Below are 17040 nucleotides of genomic sequence, written 5' to 3' on the forward strand. Positions count from 1 at the left end.
GTAAAAGACACAAGACCAAAAGATGAGTGACACAAACCACCCTGAAGTGCTATAATCATCCTGATGCACACTGCCTGAGATGTTTTATTAGGGTTGAGTGAATAGTTCAGATTAAAAGACAAAATAAATAAGACTATTAGTACTAGCCTGATGACAAACTAAGGCTCTGATTCAGCAAAGCAGTCAAGTGACTGCTTAACTCATCACTGTTCAGGAAAGTACCTACATATGTGCTTAAGTCTCATCAAAGTTTAATTAACCATGTGGTTAACTGCTTTTCTGAATTAGGTCTTCAGGTCTCCATCCTGCATTGTGATCCATGTGAGCAAATAGCTGCACCCACGCAGAGCCCCACTGCCATCCGTGTGGTTTCGTAGGGGTGCTGTGGTCGAGCCACACAGATGTCAATGCAGAATGAGGGCCTAAATCCTGTGGGTTGCTGGCAGTGCAGAAGAATCAACATGTAAACAAAATATATGAGTTATTCTGGAGAGAAGAGTATGGCTGGCCTCTAGGGAGAAAAGGCAGGGGATGGAGGAGTAGAAAAATAATGGGAAATGATAGAAAGGGAGTAAAGAAGGGCAGGAAGTAGGGTTAAATTCTTTTTAAAATCCAATATATCTTCCAATAATTTACGAAATATTTTTCCTTCCCTTTCATTTAACAATATCAGTATTTTGGAGCATTAATGGCCACTGTATGGTGCTGACATTATTTATTATTTGTACTGTAGTAGCACTTAGAGGCTTCAACCAGCTCAGAGCCCCCTTGTGCTATAGGTGTTGTAGTGACAATGCAATATAAAATTGTGAGTATAACACTGTTCTTTAAAAAATGAATTGGGTAATGGCAATATAGTATTTTAATGAAAACATAGCAATGTGATTTTAAAAGAATATAGATACAATAGTTTGTTTTTATATAAGCAAGAAAGCTTAAAAAGAGAAAAAATTCTGAATAGCTTTAGAACTGTGAACACAATTGTAACATCCTGCATTCAGTTACACCACCACAACCACACTAACAAAACTTAATTTGATGCCATTTTTTACCACTGTATATAGGCTCACAGTGTAAATCCAAAGTGAGAGTTGCAGGTGCACTATACCTTTCAGGATTTGGTCCAACTGGAGCAGAGGGCACTCAACCCCTTAGAGGCTGTGCTGAACATCTTACAGCCTGGGTCCCTTCTGGTCTAAATGCAGCCGGCAAGAATGGCATGAGTTCAGGAAGTGCCTTCTCTGTGGGTGTAATGACTGATGAATCAGTCTTACTTTTACTAGTAAGGCAGACAGATAGAGTTGTGGCAGCCAGGTTTTGGGTCACCAAAATACAGTCATCTATCATAATTATACCAATGGTATTTATTTTCCTGATTGATTCTAGTAAAATCAGCACACAGTCCTGCCACACAACTCTACTGCGGTTTTGCGGCATCTGGCCCTGGGGATCAGAGTGGGAAAGTTCTTTTTTTAATTTGCTTTTTAAACTTCATATCACTGATAAGATAGATAAACAATAATAAATAAGAGAACCATATTTCACAGTTTATAGCTTTCATTAATTTTTAAGGAACAAGTCAAAGAAACTGCTGAAACAAAGCAATCGTGGATGCTGTGTGATGAGCCGATCATAGACTCATAGACTCATAGGTCAGAAGGGACCAGTCTGATCATCTAGTCTGACCTCCTGCACAAGGCAGGCCACAGAACCCCACCCATCCAATTTTATAACAACCCCTATCCCAGGACCGAGTTATTGAAATCCTCAATGCTCCTCGGGGCCTCACCCACATCCCAAGCAGCCAACTTCAGACAGTCCCCCACTTTTCCCAGCTCCAGTCCCCAAAGCTCCTGCAGAGCCATGTCTGAACATGGAGCCCCCCAACATCCCCATCCCCTAGTCCTCACCCCCCAATACATCCCAAAGCTCCCGCAGAGCCATATCTGAACATGGAGCCCCCCAACATCCCCAAACCCTAGTCCTCACCCCCCAATACACCCCAAAGCTCCCGCAGAGCCATATCTGAACATGGAGCCCCCAACATTCCCATCCCCTAGTCCTGACCCCCCAATACATCCCAAAGCTCCCGCAGAGCCATATCTGAACATGGAGCCCCCCAACATCCCCAACCCCTAGTCCTCACCCCCCAATACACCCCAAAGCTCCCGCAGAGCCATATCTGAACATGGAGCCCCCAACATTCCCATCCCCTAGTCCTGACCCCCCAATACATCCCAAAGCTCCCGCAGAGCCATATCTGAACATGGAGCCCCCCAACATAAAGAGCCACTTTAATATTTAACGAGACCAAAAACTTCTTACAACTAATCATGTTTTACTGGCACTTACCCTTTGGCCTGGCAAGTGACTGTGTGTTTCTAAGGGACTAATATTTTTGACTTTCCAATGAATTATCATTCATACAGTAAGTAAATGTGGAAGGGTGGAGCTGTTTGCTTCATTAGTTTAGTTTAGGAAGCACAATCTTTGTTCACATATCTTGATATTAATGATACTTTTACTTAAAACAATATTTCCCATGATTTAATAGTGCCTTTTCAGCCAAGGATTATTCATATTAATTAATTGAATTAATTACAACATCTTTATACTACCAGATGGATATATTGTGACTCAGAAATGAGTGGGCCCTGATTCAGCAGAGCACTGAAGCATGTGCGTATGTTGATTCCTAGGCCTTGTCTACACTACACAGTTTTGTCTGCAGAAATGTTTTCATCAACAAAACAGTGGAGGTGTACGCACTGCAATGCTCCTCCTGCTGATGTAATTCTCCTGCTATGCTGACATAATAAAACCACTTTGATGAGCGGCATAGAGCTTTTTGCGACCATCTTAAAGTGACACAGTGTCAGCATAGACACTGCACTTGCTTTTGTTGCCCTAAGTGGCTTCCAGAAGGTGTTCCACAATGCCCATCATGACCACTCTGATCAGCATTTTCAACTTCGCTGCCCTGCAGCCAGGTACACAGGCATGCACCCTGGAAATTTTGAAATTCCACTTCCTATTTGCTTGGTACGGAGAGTTCACAGAGCACCTTCCTAGTAAACGTGCTCCTTCCTGGACTACACTAGAGTTGTTGGATGTGCTGGGTCTGTGGGAAGCGGAGGCTGTTCAGTCGCAGCTCTGCTCCAGCCATAGGAACTTTAATACCTACAGGCAAATTGCTCATGACATGAAGGAGAAAAAGCATGAAAGGGACATGCACCAGTGCCGTGCTAAGATTAAAGAGCTGAGGCAGGCATACCAGAAGGAAAGGGAGGCCGACCATCACTCTGGTGCAGCATTAAAGACATGCCACTTCTACTATGAGCTGCACACCATCGGCAGCTGCGACCCCACCTCCACTGCCATAAGCCCCATGGATACTTTGGGTGAACTGGAGGCAGTGGCTAGCAAAGTCAATCCTGATGACCAAGCAGTGGATAACGAGATTGAGTTGGAGGAGGATGTGGGACAGGCGACAGGGTCATCTGGAGGTGTGAAGAGCCAGGATCTCTTTTTGACTCTGGAGGGGTCTAGCCAATCCCAGTATTCTGGCTCTGGCATGCCTGAAGCAGGAGAGGGGAGCTCCAGTAAGTACTCATTTTGCTTTGATACTGCACAGTGATATGAGGTGGAGGTGTCCTTTATGTTGTTAGATGGTGCATGTGGGAGAAGGGATAGAAATTAACAACACTCTAGGTACTGTTTGTATTTGCTTCTTATTTCCCAGTGCAGCTACGCAGTGGGGATCCTGCAGAAAAGTTTGTAAATGTACACCAGGATTTCCTGAGAATCTTCCATAGAGATATCTAGAAAGCTTTCCTGCAGCTACTCTGCAATCCTCTGTCAATGGTTCCTTGGCAGAGCTGCTTTTTTATTTTCCCCATTGCAGGAAACTTTGCTACACCAGTCACCAATTACTTCTGCAGGAACCAAAGCAGCACACAGACAAGTGGCATACGGACCCAGTCTGAAGTTGCACACATGCAGCTGCACCCTTGCATCCTCAGTTACCCTCAGCAGTGAGATATCAGCTTCAATCACCCTCACCCGTGGAAAACAGTGCCAGTATTCACAATAGTGTCCCTAGGCGCAGGTAGTGATCCCCTTCTGAAACCATCCAGACCCTTTGTCCCTTCTTGCCAGGGGTGGCTCCAGGCCCCAGCACGCCAAGTGCGTACTTGGGGCAGCAAGCCGCGGGGAGCACTCTGCCGGTTGTCGCGAGGGCGGCAGGCAGGCTGCCTTCAGCAGCATGCCTGCAGATGGTCCGCTGGTCCCACGGCTTCGGTGAACCTCCCGCAGGCATGCCTGTGGGAGGATCGCTGAAGCCGCGGGACCAGCGGACCCTCCACAGGCAAGCCGCCGAAGGCAGCCTGCCTGCCATGCTTGGGGCGGCAAAATGCCTAGAGCCACCCTTGCTTCTTGCACCTTCCCCCCTCACCACGTTTAGTGCTCTCCCTGTACTGCATGCTGGTCAAGGGAAAGTGAGAAAGAGGCATATGTAACTTTTGTGATTCAAGACTGACTCTGCGTATTGATTTTTTGGTTCTGCAGATGTGCCCTTGAGGGCCAGATCCTACACATCAGCGGAGCACCTCCATCAGATAAGGCGGTGAACATGTTTCAAGAAGTGTTACTATTGTCTGATCATGCTGATAGCAAGCAAAGAGCATGGAGAGAGACAATAAACGAAAAACTCAGAATGGATAGTTAGGAGAGGAGATGGGCGGGTGTGGATAATAGAGGAACAGATGATAAAGCTCATGGAGGACCAAACAGAGATGCTCAGGCCCCTGATTGCACGGCAGTCAGAACACATCCATGCTCGACTCCCTGTGAAGCCCATACAGAACTGCATTCCATGCCGTCCCCAAACTCACACACACACACACACATTCCTCGCATATTTCCAGCCTGTCACAGTACCCCTTGCACTCCACTCCTAGGGACACATTCCATAATGACAGCTGGACTTACACACAACTGTGAGAGCTTCGTTTGAGAAAATGCTGCTCAGTGTCATGTCCCGTGTAAGAAATGGAAATCTGTGTGTTGCTGTTTAATAAAAATTTAGTCTTAAAAATTAAATGAGTCTTTATTTGTGTTCTATGCATGGTTGTTGCAGCAGAAATTCATACAGAGTGGCAATTGGCATATTTGCAGACTACAGTTAACCCTCAGGCAGGAATCATTACAGGGATCATTCAAGGTAACAAGTAAATAATGCCTGGCTGAACGCATTACAGAAAGACACATTATTGGGACTCATTATCAAAATGCTGCCTCAAAGCCTCCCTGATTCAAATACCACAGCCCCACTTTGAGCCCCTCTGATAGTCCTGGTATCTGGCTGCTCAAAATCAGCCATAAGCCAATCTACCTCAGTGCTCCACCCCGGGGGAAACTTTTACACCTTGGCTTCACAAATGTTATACAGAGCACAGCAGGTTGCTATGACCATGGGAATATTTTCCCATTGAGGTTTAACCTGCCAAAAAGGCAGCACCAGTGAGCCTTTAATCTGCTAAATGCACATTTAATGGTCATTCTGGATTACTGTGGGCATTTCCACAACCTCTATTGGAATCTTCTGGTCTGGAAAGAAAGTCTCTGCATGCAGCTTTCTATACAGACCCTTGTTCCTGAAGTTATGTGTGTCATGCATAGGGTCCTACCAAATTCACGGCCACAAAATACTCATCATGGACTGTGAAAACGGGTCTTTTGTGCACTTTTACCCTATACTATACAGATTTCACAGGCATTTCTTAAACTGAAGGTTCTGACCCAAAAGGAAGTTGCAGGAGTCACAAGGGGGTCGTGTTATTGCCACCCTTACTTCTGTGCTGCCTTCAGAGCTGGGTGGCTGGGGACTGGCAGCTGTCAGCCAGGAGCCCAGCTCTGAAGGCAGAGCCTCGCCAGCAGCAGTGCAGAAGTAAGGGTGGCAATACCATACCGTTGCACCCTTACTTCACGCTGCTGCCTTCAGAGCTGGGTAGCCTGAGAGTGGGAGCTGCTGACTGAGGGCCCATCTCTGTACGCAGCAGCACAGAAGTAAGGGTGGCAACACCATTCCAGGCCGTCCTTACTTCTGTGCTGCTGTTGGCGAGGCACTGCCTTCAGAGCTGGGCTCCCAGCCTGCAGCTGCCGCTTTCCAGCTGCCCAGCCCTGAAGGCAGTGCCGCCAACAGCAGCAGTGCAGAAGTAAGGATAGCAGTGCCGCAACCCGCGCCCCCCCCCCAATAACCTTGCAACTCCCTCCCCACAACTCCTTTTTGGGTCCGGACCCCTACAATTACCATGAAATTTCAAATTTAAATAGCTGAAATCATGAAATTTATTATTTTTAAGATCCCATGTCCATGAAATTGACCAAAATGGGCTGTGAATTTGGTTGGACCCTAGTCATGCACCTTCCCTGACTACCCTGTGCTGATGTCAGTGAAATGATCCCGGTGATCCACCAGCACCTGCAATACCATAGAGAAATAGCCCTTTCTGTTGACATACTCTGTTGCAAGATGGCCTGGGGTCAAAACTGGGATATGCTTCCCGTCTATCACCCCACCACAGTTAGGGAATTCCACTGCTGCAAAGCATTCACCACCCATTGTCCAGAGTCACAGTCCTTCGTAGCAGGGGGCAATTAATGGCCCTGCACACTTGCATCACTGCAACATCCCAGTGAACATCCCAACTCCGAACTGATTCACAGCTGACCAGGAGCACTCTGGAGTTGCCAGCTTCCACACAGCAATCTCCACTCACTTTTTCCACAGTGAGGGCAGCTGTCATTGTGGTGTCCTTGCACCGCACTGCAGTGGCAAGTTCCACAGACAGTTCCAGAAAGGTGGTTTTGCGCACCCAAAAGTCCTGCAGGCACTGCACATCATTCCATATCTGCATCACAATTCAATCCCACCACTCGGTGCTTGTTTTCCAAGCCCAATATCGATGGTCCACCATGTGCAGCTGCTCCATGAATACCAACACCAATCTTGAATTGTTTCTTTCAGTGGCACATAGCACGGCAGGCACCACAAATTCATTTTCAGATTTGCAGGTCATGAAATACTGCAGGGTCAGCTGTGATGTCTTCATAATGCTTATTATAAGACTGAAGAGCAGTGCAGGATCCATACTTTCAGGCAGAGATGGTGGGTGCCAAGTTTACAGGGGAATTTGAAAAAGTGCACAAAACGTAGTCGGAAGCCCAAGGATTGATAAGATGGAAGAAACTGCATCATGGGGGCAGTGAGCCCACCCCCAGAATGAACTACCATCCATTCCCAGAACTCCTAGTGTCAGAAGGTGGTGATTTGAACAGTGGGATAGCTACACATGGTGCACTGCTCGAGCACCAACTGTGGACACGCTCCTCCCACATTATCTGGGTTGAGGGGCAGCAAAAGAGTGTCTATTAATAAAACACATGCCTATGTCAGTTGTGGCACTTCTATATATTTTTATGGAATCAGTAATGGTCTAGGTCTTTTATGGCAGTGTATGCAGCATGATTGCACTGTTTAACAGTGATGACTGTATTTTTGATGTGCTATACTAACACTGAAGCACTAACAAATATATGGGGAAAGATTTACCAACTGCTTTAGAAGTAATCTGGACCCTGACTGAACTTTTATTAGGCTCACCTATCATTTGTTGTTTTGACATCAGAACAAGAAAAATATTTTTTATAACAACTTATGTAAAGTCCCAGAAGGAGGAATGATCTCCTGAAAGACTGGAATCTTGAAAAGTATAAAATCTGTCCTGATGCGGTTTCATAAACTAAATAAATTATCAGACAGGAAAAAATATATTAATCAAAAAGTATATAGCCTTCAAAAAGAAAATACTTTGGAGTCATTTACAACAGCTCCAATTCAGAGATAATCAGAATTCCATAAAATGATCATACTGAGTTAGATTTGTTAATTAGCTTTGTTAGGATTTATTAATTTGTATGATCAAGTTGAAATGGCATATCAAGAGGCAATAAATCACTTGGAAAATGGAAATAAAAACATTTTTTTAAAAAGAATCAAGGTTAAAGAAGATCCTAGTTTTAAGAAAGTGCATCTGTTTAAGAAAATAAAAAATCTTTTGTGAATATTCATACAGGCCTTGTTTCAGAAAGGCGTTCCTAAGATGATCAACATATGCTGAAGTACTTTGCTGAATCAGAGTCTGATCCCAGTAGTTACAGATAATTATTAATCAGATTATTTAATCCAAAAGAGTGGGGCTAGGGGGTTAGGCTATTTAGGAGAGAATGAGTGCATAAATTTTGGTCTGCAGTAATTCATGAGCAATTCACTGTGAATATTTAAAAAATTCACATGGCATTAGTCAGTCCCCAGTGCTTCAATGAATTCTGGTTGGATGCAGAATCAAGGTCATAATTAGATATGTCATATGATATTGACTGGGTGACTGATGTAGCTAAATAACAGAATGAGTTTTGAATTGCAGATTCAATTGTAAAATCTGCAAATTGAAATTCACATTGGTGCTTAGTTATTTATGCAATTTGAAAATCACAGTTTGTTATTTATACATTTTGACATTCTAATTTTGGCAAATATTCAACTTAAAAAATAACTTTTCTCAAAGTCTAGTTGACTGGAATGGACTCTTCACTAAAATATTCATGGACAATTTATTTACCAGAATAGTAGAGTTTATTCACTGGAATATCTATGAAGTATAAATACAAGAAGGTCATGAACACAGTGAAAGGAAATATATGAATAACTGCAGATTTCTGTAGGTGAATATCAGTTCTCCCCTCCCAGGTCACGTTCAGTTCTTCATAGGAGGAAGGGAGAAGTCTTGTGGGTCAGGCATGGAATTGGGAATTAAGAGAGAAATCACTCTGGCCCTACTTCTACAATGAGCTCTATATGGACAGAAGACTATAGAGCTCACTTGAAGTTAATGGGGTTTGGTGCAAGACGGGGCAGTGTCTGCACAGAACTCATTATGTGATACCTTAGTCTCTCTGTGTTGTAAAATGAGTTAGGGTGGTGTTAGGTTTTGTTCTGTGGTGTCCCTTGGATAGAAGGTGCTAAATAAGTAAAAAAAAATCAGTATATAATTCAGAAATAATTTCTTTGAAGGTACCACAGTATTGAGAAATTGATCTTGGTAGTGATTGCCATCCATTTGCATTGATTAAGAGATGAATTAATGATAATAGGCAGTAGTATCTTGCTAATATGTTCTTACAAGCTCTGTAAAGTTAAAGGACACAAACAGAAAATATCAATATCCACTCCCTCAGTTTGGCATTCATTGTGCACATCTTCACAAAGAACCCAAAGGAATTCTTTTAAACAAGTTTGTTCTTTTCCATCAGGTTGGTGGTCACACCATGTTGCCCATTCGTTGGATGCCTCCTGAGAGTATCATGTACAGGAAGTTCACCACAGAAAGCGATGTCTGGAGCCTGGGGGTCGTTTTATGGGAAATCTTCACCTATGGCAAACAGCCATGGTATCAGCTCTCAAACAATGAGGTGTGTATAATGCACTGTGGATAACAAAATGTGCTTCAGATGGTGGAGTTTAACTAAAGATATGGATGCCACAAGGGAATTGCTCTCTGATTGGAAAGGATAGTCACAGCACACAAGTTGCAATTTTATTTACTATAAAAATCACTAAACACTTGCCAACACTTGCGGTACTATTGCAAGTGTCATGGTTTGGGTCCATTTTTCTCTGGCTTTTTGAATTTTTCCCACTAAGAGAGAAGGATGTTATCCAAGTAGACTACAAGAAAGTTGTGCGGTAGACTGGAACCTGCCTGGGGTATGGAGCAATAAGTGAGGTGACAGGTGTTGCAGTCTTGCAAAAGAAAGGAAGTGGAGTATCTTCAGCCCAGCCTCTGGCAGTCTCTATTACAGGTATCAACCAGTGTGTGTAAGTGACTCAAGAACAATGCTGCTGTCCCACCCTAGTCTATAACAAATTGAGGGGATCCGGAAGTCCTTTGAAGCCCAGGAAAACTCTGCCAGGGATGACCCCTTATATCTCCAGTCACTGACCACCTGCCACTGTGATGCCTCTATGAGCATGTGGGAGGGGATGGTTCTGAGTGAGAGAGGAGCATGCAGCATGTGGTTTGGAGTCTGTATCACAAACCCTACCGCAATTGCCAATAGAGTACTTGTGCTCAGTCTCAATAGAGACTTGTGTGGGTGTGGAAGCTGAACTGAAGCCCTCAGAATGAATTACCCTGGTAAGTAGGGTGAAAAGCATTGGTCCTTCCAAGTTAGGATTTTGGCAGGTTGATGGAACAGATTTAGGAAGTTTATACCATAGTTTCCCGTGATTTACCAGTTCTGTAGACAGAGAATTTCGGTCTACAGGGCTGCCAATTTAGCCCCATTCATAAGAAATAAATTCACTCACATTCAGAGCTTGTCTACAGAGGAAAATTGTACCAGTATTAGGCAAAATATGAATTTAAACTGCTATAGCTATACCAGTGTCACTCCCCATGAGGACCCTCTTATTCCAGATTGCCTTTTTCCAGTTTAGCTGATGTCACTTTGGAAGTGGTTTAAGCCAGTGTTTTTCAAAGTTCGGGTCATGACTCAGTACTGGGTTGCGGCATGTAAGGCACTGGGTCGCCTTGCTCAGTACCCAGGGACTCTAGCAGCTCTGGTCAGCACTGCCAATTGGGACATTAAAAGTCCCGTCAGCGGTGCTGCCCGGCTAAGGCAGGCTAGTGCCTATCTATTGCTCCATTGATTCTTTCTTTGCTCTCTCACTAGGTGATCGAGTGCATCACTCAGGGCCGAGTTCTGCAGCGACCTCGTACGTGCCCAAAGGAAGTGTACGACTTGATGCTGGGTTGTTGGCAACGGGAGCCTCACATGAGGCTCAACATCAAAGAAATCCATTCCCTCCTTCAGAACTTGGCCAAGGCTTCTCCAGTTTACCTGGATATTCTAGGCTAGAGCCTCCTAGCATTTCCTCTTATGGGCTGCGTGAATGAATGTGTTCAACGGCCGCTGAACTCCATCAAAATATGTTCTTAACTCTGACAGTAGTAATGACAAAGATGCGGAGAAGCTTTCAAAGGGCAAGCAATGTGCACTTCTCCATCTGTAGACACAGTATTGACTTTTTTGACATTATTGAAATGTATCTCTTTTCTCTTTCTGTTTCTCTCATTTTTTCTCTCTCCTATTGAATCTGGCTTCTGCGTTATTGTAACTCTGCATAGACAAAGGCCTTAAAAACCTGGTCTGTTATATCAGCAGACACTCCAGATTGCCCACCACAACTAACAATGCCTTGTTGTACTCATGCCTTTGATGTGGATGAAAAAAGGGAAAAAAATATTTGACTCGAACTTTGTGACTTCTGCTGTACAGATACTGGGAGTTCTTCTTGATTCACCTCTACTTTTTTTGCTTCAGTGTGTGGGTGGAAAAAGAAGATTGGTGTTCTCTATGGGAAGCTTATTTCTAGTTGAGATAAAGCCAGATAGAAAGAAAACAGCGTTGTGCGATCCACTGTATGGAAGAACCATGGGATTAGATGGCATCCAACCCCACTCAAAACACTGAAATGATTTAATGGAAGGAAACGATTCTGTGCTTTCCTCTGGGAGCCTGTCTGAGGAGTAAAGGGATTGTTTAAAGAGTGTGCTTGGTTAGCATTTTTCATCATCAGATCCAGTACTATGGTCTATGGTAAAAAGAAAAAGATGCTTCCTGCATTGCACTAGATTACACAACACTATGATAAGCTAAATACAATCCCTCAACTTGTCTTAGAGTAGGATATTGTGATAGCACTGGTATAAAATTGTTCTCCAGCTAGCCTTTGGTAATACAGGCTGAAGCTAGGCTGATTAGTGTACAGTGTGCATTTCAGGGTCAAGTGTTGAAGCTGAGAACTTTGATCAGACAGGACAAGCTGTAGATACTGTGCTTGTCAGGCAGCATACTCCTACTGCTCTCCTTCTCCATTCCCATTTTTTCACTGTGCAAGCAAAATTGTGCATGGTCTTCGTCGATTAATGCCCTTTGTGCAGAAACTATTGCTCATCTTGTTGTACACCCTGATAGGAATAGCAAATCCATAAAGGTATAACATATATTTAATTAGAGGGAGCTAATGGAGGTCATTAGCTACATTCAGATATCTTTTCATTGTTACAGATATGATACTACGCAAATAATGTAAAACATGGAAATAGTAGATTATGTTTGAGCCATGGCAGGGGATGATAGAATTAAGGCCCTGGAGACAGCTAGATGTGATCCTGTGGTTATCACTTGACATTACAGCATACAGATCCTGAGTTCAGCACCAATTTCTGGTTGATATAGTGGTGTCATTCCCAGCATCCACTGTTCTGTAATTTATTTATGTCTGGTTGGAAAGGCATTGTGTGCGTACAGTATATGCATGGCCACTGTGCTAATGGCAAGTGCATGGGCATCTGTGTTTATTTTTCAAACAGATGCTGAAGATTTAAAATTTAGATTTAGGATTATTTTTCTTATGAACTCTTACAAATGGAAAGAAATCTTACCTGTTCCTCAAGAACATTTGCCTCCCTCTGTGAGGGGGCCTTGCTGCAAAAAATTGTCTTTTTCTTTTATTTTTTTTTAATATTATGAGCCAAATCAAAGAGTAGTAGTAGTTCTTCATCTTTGTGTTGTGGTTATTTTATTTAATACATTCAGCGTTTTATTTTTGTAAGTGTTCCCATAAAATTTTAATATATAATTTGCTTGCATATATTATTTATTAAAGCACTTTCTTTTTTCCTTCAGTGGCTTTTAAAGCCAGTTCTCAGAGATTTTGAACGTTTTCAGAAATAAAACAATTGACTGGACAGTGATGGAGTTGAATCCTCCTCTATGTCAGTGAAAAAAGCATTAAAAATAAACTTAACAATGTAACTATAAAGCCATATGCAGTATTTCTTTAATAAACCAGATGTTATTTCTGAACCACTAGAACTGGAAATAAAAAAAAAAAGCAAGAGGAAGACTCATACAAAATGGGCTTTATGTTTTTATCTGGGCTGTTTTAGAAGTTTGAATAGCAATAGCCCTGTTTGAAAAAGATTGAACATTCAGGGAAACCCATTCTCTTGAGGGCCTGAGTTTTATGTCTTTAAGAAATTCAGTTTCAGTATAACAGAAAGTGGAAAAGAAAATGTAAACTGTCAGAGTACACTGAGACTACACTTTTAGTGTGAAGAGGGAAGGGTTGTGTGTTGGGGAAGGGAGGTACAAAACTCCTACCTGTTGTATTCTGTCATAGTTCCTTATGCCTTTTAGAAAAATATATCCTTTTTGTCTCCAAGATATTGTTCTCTCTGAGCAATGGCCCTAACCTGAAAGCAAACAGTAGGTTTTGCAAGAACTAATGGAATGTATACCAAAAATGAAGAAAAAAAATACAAGTTGCTCTAGTGGCATCCTTTTTTCATTACTAAAAGAGCAGACTAGAGTCATGTATGGGGAAAATATAGTGTGTTAGAATACACTGTGCAACAGCATATCAGTATGTCAAACTTAAAGGACCAAATGTTCTATAGAGCGAAAAATATGAATAAATTTGGCCTATATCACACGTGAACAGTAGTCCATAAAAGCTATAATCAGTGTAGACTAGCTATTAACTAAAACTAAACCAGTTTTTGCATTTATTCATAAGAAGGGGTGTAAGTGTAGCAAAATGAGTGGAAAAGAGAAAAAGAAATACTTTCAAATGGCAATGAGGGGTGAGTGTATGTATAGACATTTGTCATGCTTGCAACTTCAGCTAAATCTTGTACACTGAGCAAATATGACAATCAGGCTCATTACAAAATCTTTCTAGACTATGCTACAAACCAATCATATATATATAATATATATTATATATATGTGTGTGTTTGCATAGGGTGTGTATATATACATGGTATATAGGTATATGTATATGTGTGTTATAAATATTTGATTTATACATATTCAGACATGCATATACAGTATGTGTGATTGTGTGTATATGTATAAATTTACATATACATATATTCTAACAGATGATAATTGGGGTACAATGTTATTAATAAAGTCCGCTAAATAACCAAAATCCTTTTTTCCTTTGGTATTTCTTTTTCTATGTTTATAAGATTTAACTTTTTAAATGAATGCAGTTCCGCGTGGGTGGAGGAAATACTGGAGTGCCAGAGATATTTTTAACAATCAACATTTTTTCCCCAAATGATTGTATAAAAGCAGTCCCTCCGTTATTGTCTAATATTCATTAATTTCTCACAGAGCAATGAACAGATTGGCTTCAAACTTCCTAGAAGAAAATTTGGTTTAAAATAATTTCTGTTTTTGTGCTATTATTGTTGTATTGTTCAACAGCAGTACTACAGCTCCACTGGCATTTTGCACTTCTCTTCAGTTACAAAATAATTCCAAGAATGAGCTGGAAGTTTCAGACTGCAACACAACTGGTAGAACAATGGTGAGAACTCCAAAACCCTGCAGTAATAATAGCAGCAGCTAGTATTGGGAATTTCCCACGTTCTCTCCTTCACCCTCAGTAAATCTGCAGAACTCAGCAACCAGCTGTAGTGAACAGTATTTGTAAAGCAACAGCACCCATGATGCATGATGAAACTTCATTTTACATAGGAGTTCATTCATTCTGATTTATAAACCAATATATTTATATATAATCTGCTGTTCAGTGAATAACTGCCATTTACTTCTCTCTCTCTGCTCTTTGGAGATAATTTTGTTGTGCTTGATATAGACTTTCACAGAACACTTTAAAGATATAAGAAACACCCCAATAAAGCGATCAAGTCACTAGCTGACTAAGTTATAGTGCATATACGTAAGAACAAGACTGTCTCCAGGTTGTTATGCCCTGTAAAAGAAATTCAAATATTGCTGTAAGAATGTGGGGGTGGGTGGGGAAGGGGTTGGGGTTTCTAGTTGAAGATGAAGGTTTTGATAGCACAGGAAACTGTATTTTCTTGTTGTCAGGACTGGGATGAACCACTGCTGCTCTGAGTCAAGAGATCCTTGAAGAGCCTTAGTTACTTTTTATTTTATTTTGCTACATTCATCACAAATATGAAGCAAAAAAAGACTACAATGTTGCAGGGAAAACACTGTGAATTTCACAACAGCAACCAAGTGACTATTTTGCCATCTTTTTAAAGTACGTCTCAGGAGAAGAAGTGGGAAATGATGGGTATATTATTTTCTTGTCTATGCATTCTAGGCCAGGTCTATGGATTTTTTTTTGTTTGCTTGTAGAAAGTTCTGAGTGAAGATTGGCTGAAATGTATTTTATAAACACAGAATATTTTGGGCAAGTATAGCAGAAGCTGTTTCTAGCAAGGCTGTTTGACAGGAAGGCATAAGAAAACAAAAATCAAATCAAATCTTTTCAGAGGCCTATATCTTGCAGCTTATATGTATTGTTCTGCAACTTAAAGAAAAACAAATGTTGAACAAGCAGCTGAGAATTTTATATACAAGTCAATTCAGTGTGGATGTTTAATTACATCACCACTAGAGAAAGATTCAATTTATTATGAAATATTTGCCCCAGCCCTGCTCTCTACCTATACTTCATGTATATATGTATATTTCTAGATACAACTCGTTCTCTCTCTCAAGAGTCAGAGAGAGGGAGATACCTACTTATAAATATAGATCTCTATATTTGTCACTAAAAGTGTGACCTGATGTTTAGAGCTCTCTTTCTCCTTTTTTTTACTGTGATGTCTCTGTGCAAATATTCAGTGATTCTTGTTTTGCAGTTTGTTATAGAAATTCATTGCTTTAAAAGATCCATTGCATCTTGGCTGATTTTGAAGTGATGCCTGAGTATCAGTGTTAAAAGATTTGTTTGTGAATCATGTGACCAGCTTCCGTCAACACGACATGGAAAGTCTCTTGTACTATAGTGTATTTAATACAAACGATGTCTTTCAATAAACAGTGTCATCCAAAAGAAAGACTGTAAGTGATACAATGATGATTACTTTAAAAATGTTATACAATTTTCATGAAACATTGTGTGGTATTTTCTTTTATTTGAATCCTATTTAAAAAACGTGGTAATAATGAATGGCTAAATGTGCTTGGAAATGTGACATATTTACAATCTAAAATAATGATAAAAAAACAGTTCCATACAGGTACTGTACTCCGATGAGATGAAAGAAGCATCACATATAAAACAGTTATGAAATTTGCTACCTGTATTTACACAAATTAGGGCTATTTTAAAAAAAGTCCTAAAGTGAACCCATTGGAACATTTGCACATTTGGGTACGTGTGCATGTGAATACTTGTTTGTCATACAGTTATCCATATAGCATATGCTGTCCTGCAATAAGGTGCTTATCAGTAGGTGAAAGTATTTTCTGGATACAATTTATGTGCATGTTTTCAAAATGTGTCTCCTAATCCGCAGCACTATTAATAAACTAGCGAAGATTAGAGTTTGGGTTTCTTCCTTGTCCCAATGTAGTATTCAAATGTTGTGAACAAATGTAGCATTAATTCCAGGCCAGCCTGTATAGTAGCTGAAACTCCTAAATAGTAATATAAAAAAAAAGCAGTGATTATACATTCAGCTTGGCTTCAGGCACCTAATTGAAGATCCCACTGTAGGTTATTGATTTACCCAAATGTAACCCACACACCTTCTGGGTGTGATGTTCTGTCCCATCTAGTGGAACTGAGACCACACAGAGACAGACAGACAGACAGCAAGATTAATGAGTCTGCTCCACAGCCTTAGCTACCACCCAGCTGGCTTTTAGCTCAGGTGGTAGAGGCTCATGCACTAAGCTCCAGATTCAATCCCGCCTGCCAGTGACTGGGGTCTGTCAGCATTACACAAGGCCGTCAGATTTAAAGGATACCAATAGGAAAGCCAGCCTATCGCTATCCAGTATCAGAGGGGCAGCCGTGTTAGTCTGGATCTGTAAGAGCAGCAAAGAATCCTGTGGCACCCTATAGACTAACAGACG

The 17040-nt window shown here is 41.5% G+C and overlaps 1 protein-coding gene across 2 annotated transcripts in view; it reads left to right on the plus strand.

Annotated features, from left to right (window-relative positions):
- The window catches only part of NTRK2 (neurotrophic receptor tyrosine kinase 2), a 271563-nt gene extending 254796 nt beyond the window's left edge, over positions 1–16767 (plus strand). For both annotated transcript variants that reach the window (XM_030566647.1, XM_030566648.1), the window contains exons 16-17: positions 9373–9531; positions 10795–16767. In XM_030566647.1, coding sequence (XP_030422507.1) covers positions 9373–9531; positions 10795–10980 — 345 coding nt within the window. In that variant the 3' untranslated portion in view covers positions 10981–16767. The remainder of the gene's footprint in view (positions 1–9372; positions 9532–10794) is intronic.
- The last annotated feature ends 273 nt before the right edge of the window (positions 16768–17040 follow it).

The sequence above is a fragment of the Gopherus evgoodei genome, chromosome 6 (assembly GCF_007399415.2).
Source record: "Gopherus evgoodei ecotype Sinaloan lineage chromosome 6, rGopEvg1_v1.p, whole genome shotgun sequence".
NCBI classification, from domain to species: domain Eukaryota; kingdom Metazoa; phylum Chordata; order Testudines; family Testudinidae; genus Gopherus; species Gopherus evgoodei.